The 13,894-nt window shown below is 39.6% G+C and overlaps 1 protein-coding gene across 1 annotated transcript in view; it reads right to left on the bottom strand.

Moving 5' to 3' along the window:
* Window positions 1-2,408: 2,408 nt before the first annotated feature.
* Window positions 2,409-13,894, bottom strand: part of ARHGAP28 (Rho GTPase activating protein 28) — a 73,754-nt gene continuing 62,268 nt past the window's right edge. The window contains exons 9-15 of the mRNA XM_064705882.1: window positions 12,584-12,746; window positions 11,347-11,429; window positions 8,257-8,454; window positions 7,435-7,578; window positions 5,176-5,330; window positions 4,449-4,513; window positions 2,409-2,593 (exon numbers count right to left, since the gene is read on the bottom strand). Coding sequence (XP_064561952.1) covers window positions 2,502-2,593; window positions 4,449-4,513; window positions 5,176-5,330; window positions 7,435-7,578; window positions 8,257-8,454; window positions 11,347-11,429; window positions 12,584-12,746 — 900 coding nt within the window. The 3' untranslated portion in view covers window positions 2,409-2,501. The remainder of the gene's footprint in view (window positions 2,594-4,448; window positions 4,514-5,175; window positions 5,331-7,434; window positions 7,579-8,256; window positions 8,455-11,346; window positions 11,430-12,583; window positions 12,747-13,894) is intronic.

Here is a 13,894-nt window from a genome sequence, read left to right on the forward strand (position 1 = left end):
ATTTGTCTGAAAGTATTGTAGGAAGTTAGCTCATTTGCTATGACACTTCAAATTACTTTCTTAAAGTTTAGGCTTTCTGTATAATTGCAGAATACCTTTTAGTTGGCTATACATACAACAATGCTTAGCATTTATCAGATTCTCTTTATATTCGAAGCACTTTCCACATACAAAGTCTTTGCTGAGTTTGTTCTTTCCAGATGGATGTTCATTACTCCTGATCTGCTCAGGGAATTGTTTGGCTACATCTGAGAGTAGAATTTAACTCAACTAATTCTCATGTTGCCTTTATATGGTAAGTACAAGTCCTGCTTTACAGCTGACGTTCAAGGGCAGCATAAGCACAAAGAGCTGTCCATTGCCACAGTGGGAACTAAAGGGTATCAGGAGCAAAGCACAAGACAAAACTTTTATGCTTAGGCCTATAAACAAGCCACAGACAGACTATCTCTTGTATACGTAAAATAAATAGTTTTCAAAATAAGGAGTGTATTTTATAATACAATTATCCTGGGTTTTTTTCCTGGTTGCAACTGCATCTCCTTTAGTGTTAAGAAGAAAAAGGAAAAACAAAACAAAAAACCCAAACAAACAAGAACAACAAAAACCTACAAAAAACCCAAAAAAACCCCGACCCCAAACAAAAAAACAAAAAAAAAACAAAAAAAAAATGTGCCAAAACAACCAGAAAGTTTAAAAAGTCACTGTTCTAAAGAAAATGTTGCTAATTTTTCATCAATTTTATCAAGAAGATAAGAAAGAAGACAGGATCTGCCCTCTGTAGACATTATTGTTGGTGGTGAAGTTACTGATTCAATGTTGATTTCTTTCACTGACCACTAGCAATGAAAGTTAACTACTGGAGAACACGATAAACTTGACACATTTTAGAGGGTCTGCTTCTGGTTCAGATACTCATTGCACAGCTTCAGCAGAGCATCACAAGTTACAGGCTTTCTCTGCAGGACAGCAGACTTTATTCACCTCCAGTTCACCTGGAGGACTTGGTTCAGAGTGCTTTTAAGTTGCTATGTAATAAACAGAGCTTCTGCCTCATCCCTGTGTCCAGATCAGGAACAAAAATCATTGCTCAGGCTGGGGGTGGTTTCACTGTGCAACAATGATGGGGACATTGCAGTGCAGTTGAAGGCATTGGTTCCCACTTGGTTCCCGCTTTTTGCATATGACACAAATAAAAAATACTTTCTCTTTTCCAGAGATTTGTGATTTCCTTACTCAACAAACCTCTTTAGTTCAGCACAGCCCTAAGTGGGATGACTGAACACTGCTTGTTCTTGTGACTAGCTCCAAACAAGACAGCCCATCTGACATTCCCAATTCAGTGGCAGCCCACTATTCTCTTGTCAGCCTGTGTGTTTGCTTAGACTGCATGCCAGCTGCAATTTGCTATGCATTTGTAAAACCCCCAGCACAACTGGGCCTAGACTGGCTACAGTTTTAAAGACCTAATGTGTAAATTATTAAATCCCTTTTCTCATTGGAAGCCCTGTTTGTTCTCCATGCTGTATTATACAAGACCTGAACAAAGATCTCTCTTGTTGATGCAGCTGAAGAGTATAAAAATTGCTTACATATTAAAGCTAAAATAAACAAAATAAAATTAGGTTACAAATTGGAAATGATAATGTTTAACAAAAAAAGGTGATGACTGTAAGTGGCACCATTAACACATCTCATACTGTGGCATTACACAGATTTAATTCTGAGAGTATCAAGTAAAAGGCAGGGCTAGGGGCAAGCAAGGGCCCCTCCTCACCCAGCCTTTTTCTCCTGAAACTTGTGTGACAGGGGAAGGGAGGGGAGCGTGGTTTGGGCCATTACAAGTGCACACAGCTGAGGGATTCAGACAGATGATTTTGGAAGACTGGTAGTGAGATACACAGTGGTATGTACACTGAGCAGTACAGCTGTCTGTAGTTCCTCCTCCTGCCTCCCTCTCCCAGCATCAGGTACTCACGAGGAGTGACTGGGAGACACAAGCACCGCAGTAATACACACTGTATGGGTTCACTTCCAGGAGAAAGGTTTGGTTTCCACACAGCTGTCTTGGCATTGCTGCATGCTGAACTCCCACTTTCCATGCCTGACAGACACCTTCCCAGCTCCAAGGTCTGTCATGCTCCTGTGTCATGCTGTGGTCAGTAGTGTTTCATTCATCTGATGCCACTGCATTATTTCCAAAAATTGTTCTAACACCAGGTCAGGAAACGAACACCGTACCTTGGTCTGCCCTCCTCACCTCCTGGGCCAGCTGGCACAAGTGTAATCCATATGGAAGCATAACTAATGTGATATTTTTCCAATGGTTTGGAAGCTGGAATACCAAAAGTCCTATGTGCTGACCATCAGCTGGACAGTACAGTAGGAAGGAATGATGTCCTGTGGATACCATTTTGTTATGTCTCTGCAAGAGCTGCTTAAAATGACAGGCATCACTCTTGTCCATGTGGCTTTTGTCCAGTATACTGCTGCCTTCTGCTTCAGCTGGCTTTTGGTTTTATCACCCATTCTGCCTGAGGATTTGCACGGTAGACATCTAGCATGAACGCATCTGGATCCAAACAGTGCTGACCTGGAAAGGAAATTGTCAGCCATGAATCATAAGACGTTCTGAGCACACAGGGACAGAGCTGTGTTAAAAAGTCCTTGAATGTTTCTCTGACCTGCACACAGCAAGCCCAGTTTGGTGTGTCCATCCAGCTAACATCTTGCCTGGATACAGAGAGGGCCTTTGGTAAATTTGCCAGTGATTTTACTCTCTGACAGTCACGAATTTACTGCCACTTCCAGGCAGGATCTCCTGCATTACACTGAGTAATGGATAAGACATTTAGTCAAACAGTGAATATGGCTCTTCAGAAGCATCAACAACACTGTTAGTGCTGCAGTATGGGGGGTTTTATTTCTTTGGATTTACTGAGCTGCAATTACAACTCTCTGACTTCTACACTATTTTTAAATGATGAAAAAGTAGCTCTGTAAACAATGTGTTTCCATACAGTAGGATCTTGGAGAGAAATACAGGGACTCTTAACAAGGTTTTTGGGAGTTGCCAATTTGCTAGTTAAAAAAAAATCCATTGCACTCTGGCTGTTTCATTAGCTGGTGATTGGGAAGTTGTGGCTGCCTTTGCCTGAATGAGGATTTTGTGCCTCTTAGTTGAGTAATAAGGCAATAAATTCTAGAGTTAGGTTGATTTGTTGGACTATATTGCATTTACATGGGGTAATGAAGTAATTTCACTGGTAAGGTTACTTTGCTGTGACACAGGATTATGGTAAAATTTTTGTACGGTTACTTATGAGGTCACTGGGGTCCCAATGATTTTATTCAAGTGAAAGCAATATAAATGAATTAATGCATAATCAGCGGACTAAGGTACCCTGAAGGATCTAGAACTATAAAAATGATTTTAAATGAAGATGCAAATTAAATGTCCCAATTTTTTGGAAGATCATGGTAGAAATATTTAGGATTGTTTCACAAAGTCTTTAGGATCATTTCTCTGTTTTGGCATCAGTTGGTCATCGTGTTTGGACAGGCAAAACAAATCACTAATCCAATTTAGTTTTTTGTTATCATGAGTAATAAAGGCTGATTCCTGATTGCTGCTGAAGTAAGTCTGTGATGTTTTGTAGTAACTTTACAGTAAGTCTTCAGAACTGAATCTAGAAGAAATAAGGAATGATCTAATCAGGTAATTCACAACTGACTCCAACACAGCATCCAGAACTTTGGCATGAACAGAGAAAGGAGAGAATAAGAAGAGAAAGGATTGTGTAATAATTAAGCAAAATTAATTTGTTTAATTTTAAACAAATTAAAATATGTTTTTTAACCCTTAGGCCAGAAACTTGTAGGCCACTGTTGTTATTGTAAGAGGTGTCACTGCATGGAAGTGAGGACAAAAACTCTATTGCAAGGAATTTGCAATCTAAATAAAGCACACAGATTAATGCGAGTACAGAACACCTATACGTGCAGGGGCTGAATTCACATTTCTGTGAGTCTTTATTTGAGGGAGGTTAACACTTACATACAGTAAGAAAGAAAGAGATCTTGGAAAAATGCTTGACAGCAAGGTGGAATGTGCTTGCAAGAGGAAGACTAAGGATCTCTTAACCATGGAAAAATGCTCAGTTAGGAGAGTGAGAGAGGTAAAAGCAAGAGGTCAGATGAATGTGGCAAGACTGTAAGAAGTGCTGCTGGGATCCAGCCGTCATGTTTGTTCTCTCCTGGGGTACCCCTCCTGTCACTCTGGAGCTGGAGTAAATGATGACATGGATTCTAACCGCTTCTGGGTCAGGCTCCTTTGCTCCAAATGGACTGGAGGGTAGGAGAGACCCAGCTGTGTCAAAACATTGCTGGCCTGAGGTATTTTAGGAGGTTAAGGACATTAAGAATTAGTTTTCAAAATTGAGACCTACCTATATTTCCTCCAATTTCATGTAAACTTTGGATCTGGCCTCTCACATTCTGTGATGATCCACGGCTAGGATAGAAAAAAAACCTTTCAGTTTGTCCTTCTGTTATAACCACTGCCTCATCATCTACCATATATGGTAAACTAAAGTTTGATATTTTTTCCCCTCTGAACTGCCTTATTAAAACCAACAACTTCTACCAAATGGACCACTACAGAATAATGAATCTGCCACAGAGGTAGATTACTGCATCACAATCAACCAAACCTTCTGCATTATTAATTTTATATTATTTATTCAAACAACAGAATTATGTGGTAACATGGGAAGACTTTTCAGAAAAGACTTTCAGACACAATTTACCATTTCCCATAGCTGTTAATAATTATTACCTTACAGAAATAAAAACATTCTAGACTTATGGAGAGATGTAAAACAATCCCTTTGGGTTCTCTATGTGGCAAGTCTATAAAATATACGTTTAATGTACATTTTTATTAGTGGTATAAGGGAGGGCAGATTGACTCTGTATAGGAGCCAGTTATTAAGTAGAATAAAAAGAGTAAGATAAGTGGTTAAAATTTCTTTGATTGACATAACCATAAATTAGCAATTTTAGATTAGAAAAAGAGTTATTGTAACACAATGAATCTTTGAAGAGGGAGGAATCTATTCATTTATAGTTCTGACATTGTTATTCAGGAAAAACAGAATGTTCTGCTTTACCCACCTGTTTTCACAGTGGAATCGAGCCAGGATGTCTTTGGCTTTTGTTTGGCTGTTGAGTTGAATTGCCATAGAGACTTTTGAATGCAGTGGAGCATAAACTCTTATCACCCCCTCGGGTATGTCAGACTGCAAGTATGGAGGGAAAGTGACAGCTCCCTAAAATCAATATTCAATAGAGTAAGTATAAGGCAAATATTGCTCTAGCTCAATTTGGAAGCTGTTCTGCAACCTCATTTGAGGTTGCCTGCAAAATTCACTGTCATGCATTCTCTTGGCTATTCAAAAGACATTTACAGTCATACAAATGCAAATTCGTGGACACAAATCAGATACAACACAAAGCCACAAACTCTTTGGTAAGTAGCACATAAATGCACACAGGGTAAAGCCCTTGAATTGTAACTTTAACTTATTTCTGTTAACAGTGGTCAGTGAACCAGATGCTTATTTAAAAACATAAAAATTATTAAGAATATCTGGTTTTCCTTCTAAAGATGAAATTCTCCTGAGGCATAAAAATTCAGTTCTCTGTTTCTGCTTCCTATAACTTCAATCAGATTGAAGTGTGTGTACAGTAAAACATCAAGTACCATATGGTTTCTGTTAATTTGAAATTTGACCTTGTGTAGGGTTCAAATGATCATCTATGAAGTTTATGCACTCTTCCATGATTAATGGTGGATAAATCAATTAGCAAGGTTTGCATTCCAGTCCTAATCCAGTTAATACCATGCTGACCAGAACACAATAGTCTCTCCAGTCTCTGTCTCTGTGTAATTTAGAACATCTGAGACCTGGGGATTGCGTTAAGTGCTCTCAACATTAAACTCAGTTATCCAAACAGAGTCTGCCTCCAATTTACCCTTCATATTTCAGCTCCTTGCCATGGCTACCCTCATTTTTATTAGATGTAAAGCCAATTACTCTGATCAATGGACTTGTCTTCCCAAAGGTGCAATGACTTCAGTAATGGACTCTCCTCAGAGAAGGAGTCTATCTGTGTTCATCCCACGCTGAAATTAACTTTGCAGCGCAGTAGCCTACACTGCCATTTTAAACAAACATCTCTGTCTCCATCTGGAGCACCAATGTATGTCCTACCCTACCTAAAATACTTCAGTCAGTGCTGGCAAATTCTTGAGAAAGGTGAATTAGAATGTATTCACCATTCATACTTACATTTATCTTTCTACATTTTCCCCCATACATTACCTTCTGCATTTTCTCTCTTGCCTGTAATAGTGGCTCATTCTCTATTTCTCATAACCTTGTGATATCATTCCTTCCTAATTAGTCTTTTCTTTCGTTCTTCAAGACTATTCTTCAACAACTACAGAGTTCTTCACCATTTCCTTGATTACTTCTCTCATAATTCACCAGCCTTCCTTCTGTTAAGGAGTCTTCATGGAAAACTCTAAATACTTCCTCTCCAGGTTATTAGTTACTACATGGAAATACATGTAAGTTGCTATAGGGACTGTGTAGGTTGTGCACAGAGACATGATATGTCTTGTTGCCCAAATTTATGTTGCACTTTATATGTAAGATAGTTTTAGTTGCGTATCAAAGCAGGATACTCCACTTAAGTTTCTAGGCAGTAGATTAAAATTGGTGGCTTTAAGACCTTTAAAGAAAGGTTTTTCTATCAGATTTTCTTTAAGTCCAAACTGCTACTGGAGCCCTGGAAATCCTCAAAAGTGTCCACCTCTCTCCTCTGACTATACAGGGAATAACAATACAATCTACTTCACAGAGCACATTCAGGCACAGTTTAGGTGTCTATGATAGACAGACTGAACTTTCTCTCTGCTGACAAAGTTAGTGCAAGCTGTAAGACTAAATCTTGCAAGAAGAGTATCAAGTGGCCTGTACCAGGACATGGATAAATGCAATTAATCCTAATATGGATCACTCTACTCTATTCATCACTCTATTCATCAACAGATCCATGCATTTGTTGAATATCTACAAATCACTGCTGCCAGGGACAGTCCACATATAACCATTTCTTACGGAACAGGTTGAAAACCAGCTTAGCAGCTTTGGCTGCTGGAAATCATTCTGCCTTCCTTACCTCTTCTCAATCAAGTCCCAAAACTTTGTCTTATTGGAGTGTTAGACTGGGAAGCACACCTTTCAAGACAATTCTCAAATCAGCTTATTTTGTATGGCAAAATTTCCTCCCCACACCTAGAATCTTTCATGAGATAAAGGAAGTAGGCTGTTTAAGCTGCTCTGAAACCTGATCTTTTTATCACACCTCTGGTCTTTCAGGTCTCTCCCGTTCCATGGTCTTTCTCCTCAAAAGTTTTCTCACTCCTTTGTCAAACATCAGCTGTCTCTTGCTGTTGTTCATGGCTGCCTCATTCATTTTTCTCACTTGGGAAATCAGGAAGGATGGGACCTAGGAGGAGGAAACCAGATCTGAGAATATACAGTAATTTTTCCCAATTGTGTTGCATTTTTAGAAGGGCACCGAATTTTAGGCAGCAGAAACTCTGTTTATTCCTAGAAGATACATGCAATCAGTAACTTCCTCTAACAACCTACAGTTATCCTTTGGTGAAACTGCAGATTGTCTTTCATGCCATATGAAACTTTAAAGTGATGTTTGTAGCTGCAGGAGCTTTATTAGGAGGTAGTCTTTGCAACCCCCATTATACTCTCCCTCTGTTATGAGCAAATAAGCTGAGACTGTCAATATCTTTGGGTCAACCTTCAGAAGCCCAAAAAGTTGTACACACTTTTGTCCCATTTTATTGTGGGGTAGACTTTAAACAGACATCTAATCATATTCAAGATTAGATGTATCACCTACACATCCTGATTAAATCATTCTTCTATGCATCACTGTATAAACAATTCCAGAAGGCAACTGATGCTAAAATAGATGTCTTAGATAAGTAAGGTAGTAAGTAATTTTTCAATCCAGAAAAATCTGCCAGGGTGCCTCATTCTAGATATGGAAGACTCCAGTCAGTTTCCAAAGAAACTGCTTCCCCTTGGAAGGTGGGTTTATTCTGATTTCTGCACATGTCCTGCACTGAGATGGGACCATCAAGGGGGAACCAGCAGTACTCACAGTCCACAGGATGTCCTGGTACCGGATCAGAAGCCGCACAATGTGCGCGGTGGTGGCGGCTGCTTGCATTTCCTGTTGGTTTGCGCGTTTCCCTTTGTAGATGAAGAGGTTTGGTGCAACAATCATAGACACGTTCCACAAGCTCATCTTGTTTTTCCCTTCATTAGCAACCACCTTCTTCAGGAACTGAAGAAAGGCCTGGAAGAAAACAGTACTTGTTTAATCTCAGGAAATAATTTACTTTTGAAATGCAGCATTTCAAATGCACATGTCTGGCTGTCATATTTGCACTTGGAAGTGAAATTTAGTGGTTTTTTCACAGTATTTGGATTACTCTGATATTTTTTACAACAACCTGTGTCAAACACAGAGGAATAGTTTATGTTATCAAAACACACATTAATAAATTATCTATCACTTAGACCATAATCCCAAATTTATAAGGCAAATACAGTGTCCACAGTAAGGCTCTGAATCCTATACTAGAGGTAAGATGTACATGTATTGCAAGGGAATAGTTACTTTCTTCATAGATTCTTCATAGACCAAGTGTCCATTTTGATGCATCTAACCAATGCTTTTTATGTCACAGTCACTTGGGGTGATTAGTCTCTCCAAATCTGCACCAGTCCCACATGCAATACAACCTGAAATTTCTGCCAGCAACCCTCAAACTTTTATTCTGGGATAACAAAAGCAAGAAGAGCTAAGTGGTTGTCCACTGATGTTACTTCTGCACATGCCTGGCAGAGTCCAAGGAAATTAATTTCCCCTTTTGGGTCGTTTATTCAGAATTTTGCTTGAATGATTAAATTGCACAGACTGCAGCTGTGGTTAGAGTTGGGGTCTACCAATGAGTCCTTCTGCAATATTGTTCTGGTTTCAGGCTGGGATAGAGTTAATTTTCTTCCTTGTATCTGGTACAGGGCTGTGTTTTGGATTTAGGATAAGAATAATGTTGATAACACACTGATGTTTTAGCTGTTGCTAAGCAGTGTTTACACTTAGTCAAGTGTAATCTTCAGCTTCTCATGCTGTACTGCCAGAAAGGAGGCTGGGGCTGCACAAGGACTTGGGAGGGGACACAGTCTGGCCAGCTGACTCCCAAGGGATATTCCATACTGCATGGCATTGTGCTCAGTATCTAAACTGTGGGGAAAACTGGTCTTGGCCCACTACTCAAGAACTGGCTGGGCATCAGTCAGTGAGTGGTGAAAAATTGCTTTGTGCACCACTTGTTCTGTGTGTTCTAATTAATTAATCATTATTATTTTCCCATTCATTTCTGTCCTATTAAACTGTTATTGTCTCAACCCATTAATTTCACTTTTTTTTCAGATTTTCTCACCCATCCCACTGGGAGGGGGGAGGAAAGAAGGAATGGCTGTGTGTGCTGGCTTTAGATGGAGTAGAGTTAATTTTCACACTGACTGGTATGGGGTTATGTTTGGGACTTTTGCTGAACACAGTGTTTATAATATACATTTTTCTTGTTACTGCTGGTTAGGGCTTCCTTAGAGCCAAGGCTTCTTCTGATTTTCATACTGCCACATTGCTGACATGCACCAGAAATCAGGAGGAAACATGTCCAGGACAGGTGACCATATTCCAAACCATGGGACATCATGCTCGTTGTAAAAAGGTGGGAGGAAGATGACAGAAGGGGAGGACTTTTGGGGTGATGGCCTTTGTCTTCCCAACTGTTACATGAATGAGATCAAGCCCTGCTCCCCTGGTGACAGCTGAACACCTGCCTGCCTATGGGAAGTGGTGAGTTCCTTTGTTTGCTCTGCTTTCATGAACAGCCTTTGTTTTCCTATTAAATTACACTTACCTCAAGTCATTAATTTTCCAGCTTTTACACTTATTCTCTCCTTCATCTTACTGATGAGGGAGGGAGAGAGAAGCTGCATGTGCTTGGTTGCTGGCTAGGGTTAAACCATGACAGATATTAGCTGCCTCTTGGTTAAACCATGAAAAGCATACCATTAAAACACTGTCTTTGTATCCTGACACAGCAATTAAGACATTTTTACAAACCCAAGAATTACAAAACAGAAACTCTGCTGGAGAAGTTTCTAAAACCTCATTAGAGAGTGGAGATTTGCAGAGTTTCATCATCACATATATTTTTGTACAGAAGCATAATTAATAATAGAGTAATAATTAAGGGTACTCCTCTAGCATGTGTTTTACATATGCAGCTCTATACTCAAATGAATTTTGGTAACAGAAACAGCCCCCATTCTTTACAGAGCACTAGCAGACCTCCAGGTACTTTGAAGACATTTGTTGGTCTTGTCCCTTGTTACTGTATAAATAAATTCAGGTAAAGAAGGCAGCTGAACTCACAAGGTTGTATCTAAACTGACTAGTGAAAGGCTTTCAGAGGTGGGAGACCTGCATGGTCCTGATGAGCAGGGGACCTGGTGAAATGTCTGGAGGTTCCCAGGAAGCTTGTTCACTCAGGTTTCCTTGATCTGGAAACGGGCCCAAAGATGCAATCAGTGTCTCTTAGGGTCAGGATACAGCTGCAGTCAGACCTGGGAGCTCCCAAGCATCCAAAATGCTTGTAGCCACTGTGTTTGTATCAGGAAGCAGGACATGGTGGTGGCATGGGTTTGTAAGGCAAGCCAGCTGAGGGTGAGCTCCTGACATCTGTGCTGCAGATGAATGCTTTTACTTTGCACTACATGCTGCAGTCTGGCCCAGTAAGCCCTTCCAGTACCAGGAGTGCACTAGGCAAGCTCCTACAGGGCAGCTTCTCTTTTAAATTCATCCTGGAGAATTTCAGTTATACAGAAAATCCAGAAACTAGACCTCCTCTGTCCAAACTACGTGAGGAATATGCCTCTTTGAAATGAGTGCTCCATAATAATGATGCCTGAGATCCAGCAGGTGGATACCTCCAGCAACTATTTCTTAATTGCTTGTAAAAGAAATGACAGCCAGGAAATTTGAACATCTTTTCAGGGAAATAATCAAAAACACAGATGAATATTTCCTAGTGTAGCATCTGAAAAAAATGAGTCTTTCACTTAAAGGTCAAAAGCACCACAGATGGCAGGTGATTACAAACGAAGAACTTACCTTGGCTGTGTCTCTGTTGGCTTCAGGCATCAGCATGATCAACAGATGCAAAGCTTGTAGCTGTAACTTGATCTTGGAGATTTCTAAGGACATGAATAATTAATGCTTTTGAAAACCCAACTGCAATTGGTTTGTTCTAAAAACCTTGTGTGTCAGCAGTTCTAGACATACCAGCTAGTGCCTGGTCAAGACTAGCATGCTTAGGTGTTGATTAACCATAAAATAAAATATCACCTTAATAAGTGGCTTTTTTCTCATCATCTTGGATCTTTGTTACACGGGGACACAAAGGCGCTATAAAATTCTATCTACGTAGTAACAATCCAGTATTTTTTAGTACTAGCTAGTTTCTTTTGGGTATCTGTGTATTTGTTGTAGGGAATAAGGTCACTTTATTCTGCACAGACATCTCCTGCTCAGTCTTGTCCAAACTGCTGAGCCACTGTAACTGCATGCAGCCTGGGACTCATAAAGAGTCCACACACACTCAGGTATGTGAAGTTTATGGAGAGAGGTCACCTCCTTCTGCCCTTTAAGCTACTCATGGAGACACTGAAAGGGTGACTGTAACCTTATGTAAAGTTTTCTGTACCAATTTGCTAATAAACTCATCATCCTGAGACTTTCAGTCTGTCCTAGCTTGAGTGACTTTACAGGGAAGTCATAGGTATGGCAAGGTACAATTGCATTCTTCCTGGAAGAGAAATGAACAAAATGTACTGAGATTGAGAGGGTGTATGTACACTGGAAACAAAGCCCAGCTGCCTGAACCTTTCTGTGCTCACACATATCTCTGTACCACTGTTCTGACCTCAACATAAACTTTAACAGAAATAAAATAGGTCCAGTAAGTCCAGTAGATAAAGGACAGTGATTTGAGTTTGCCTTGCAGAAATTTTCATTTGTGAAACCTACAGTTAATGTGAATCAGAGTCTATACATGAAAGTCATTACTCAGTTTACTCACAGGTTCCAAATTTTACATTAAACAGTTGTTTTGTTCACATAACAAGCCTGTGCTATTAGCTGAATGCAGACACCTTTCTCATTTGAAAACAAAACTTGGCAGAAAATGAAAACGTTTAGGCAAAGCACTGGGTCTGTTTTTCTCTATTCTTCAGAGGGAGAAAAAAATTACATGACTTTTCGCTATATACTTCAGAGAGAGAAAAAAAAGTAATGTCTACACTTGCATTTTATCATATTATCAGTCCATAATAAATCCATTTCCACATACTTTCCACGAGTGTGATGAATGCAGGCAGATATTCTACTGTGAAGAGTGGGCTGGGGAGTTCTCTTATAAACATTTTTAGCAGTCCTGCTGCATCATTATTTCGCACTTGGTCCCAGTCAAAAGTGTCTTCATAAAACTTTGCCTCAAGTTCTTGATGGAGATTCTGAAAAATAAAAGAAACATTTGGCCTTCAATCATTGCTGCTGATCCAGCAATTTGTGATCACTTCAGAAAGCCCATTACAAGCAGAAGACAGGTTTGTGCAGCACTTGAACTAAAGCAGCCCTAACCCAGTGACAGCCATGTGGAGCTCAGAGCAGGTTAACAAGTCAAGTTCCTGAAGATATTTGGCAACCCAGGCTACATTTAGTTTGCTATAGCTAGACTTCTGCAAATTTGAACCACCTTAAGCAAGGCATTTTGTGCAATGTCTTAGAACTAGAAGCAGTAAACTCAGTTAGCACAGCTAACTGAGTTATTTTGTTTAAAACACTCTCCAGAGGTTTTGACCCTTAAGTCACAAAGGAGTGGTGTTTCTTCCTCAAAGCCAGTGAACTTGCTAGATACTCTGAATACGAGCCTTGAGCAAATGGCTTAAAATTCAGGTCTTCCCATCTTAGAAAGGAAGTTTTATGTTAGGATAATTATAGTTAGATTTGGTCAGACTGTAGAAAAATAAAGATTCAAAACCATTTCTTACTTTCAGAAAAAACCTTAATGCATAAACCCCCTCCCCCCAAACCTCTAAAAACACAGGAGAGGTTTAAGATAGAATTGATGATGATACCATTTTGGGTTCCCATTTAATCCCCTTGTTCCACAATGGCAGCATCCTGCTCCATAACAGAGGTCAGTTAAATTCTGGAGGGTCACTAGCCAGTGTTCAAAACACGTATGTGAAAGGGAAATACTCAGCAAGGCTCCTAGCAGGAACAAGATTTGGCTTCAAACCCAGATCATCATTCAAAAAATTGCAAGCTCCTCAAAAAATTGTTGAGTTAAAAAGATTGAAGGACAGTATTTTAACATAAGGATGTCCATAAATAATGCCGCTTTCACAATTATTACTGGCCAAACACTGTCCTATCCATAGGAAATTTGTTGCTGCTTTTTATGAGACCATTTATGACAAAATATATCTCTAGCAAATATTTGGTTTTGGATCATGATTTTGTCAGTTGTACTTTAATATTATGCAAAAAGTTCAGCCCATTCAGGCAGAAAAGCTTTTAGAAATGAATTCTGCTTGCCACGTCTCACATGAATGGAAGGAAATTACATATCAAGTACAGTCACACATAATGAAGTAGA

This window comes from Zonotrichia leucophrys, chromosome 2 (assembly GCF_028769735.1).
Source record: "Zonotrichia leucophrys gambelii isolate GWCS_2022_RI chromosome 2, RI_Zleu_2.0, whole genome shotgun sequence".
Classification (NCBI taxonomy): domain Eukaryota; kingdom Metazoa; phylum Chordata; class Aves; order Passeriformes; family Passerellidae; genus Zonotrichia; species Zonotrichia leucophrys.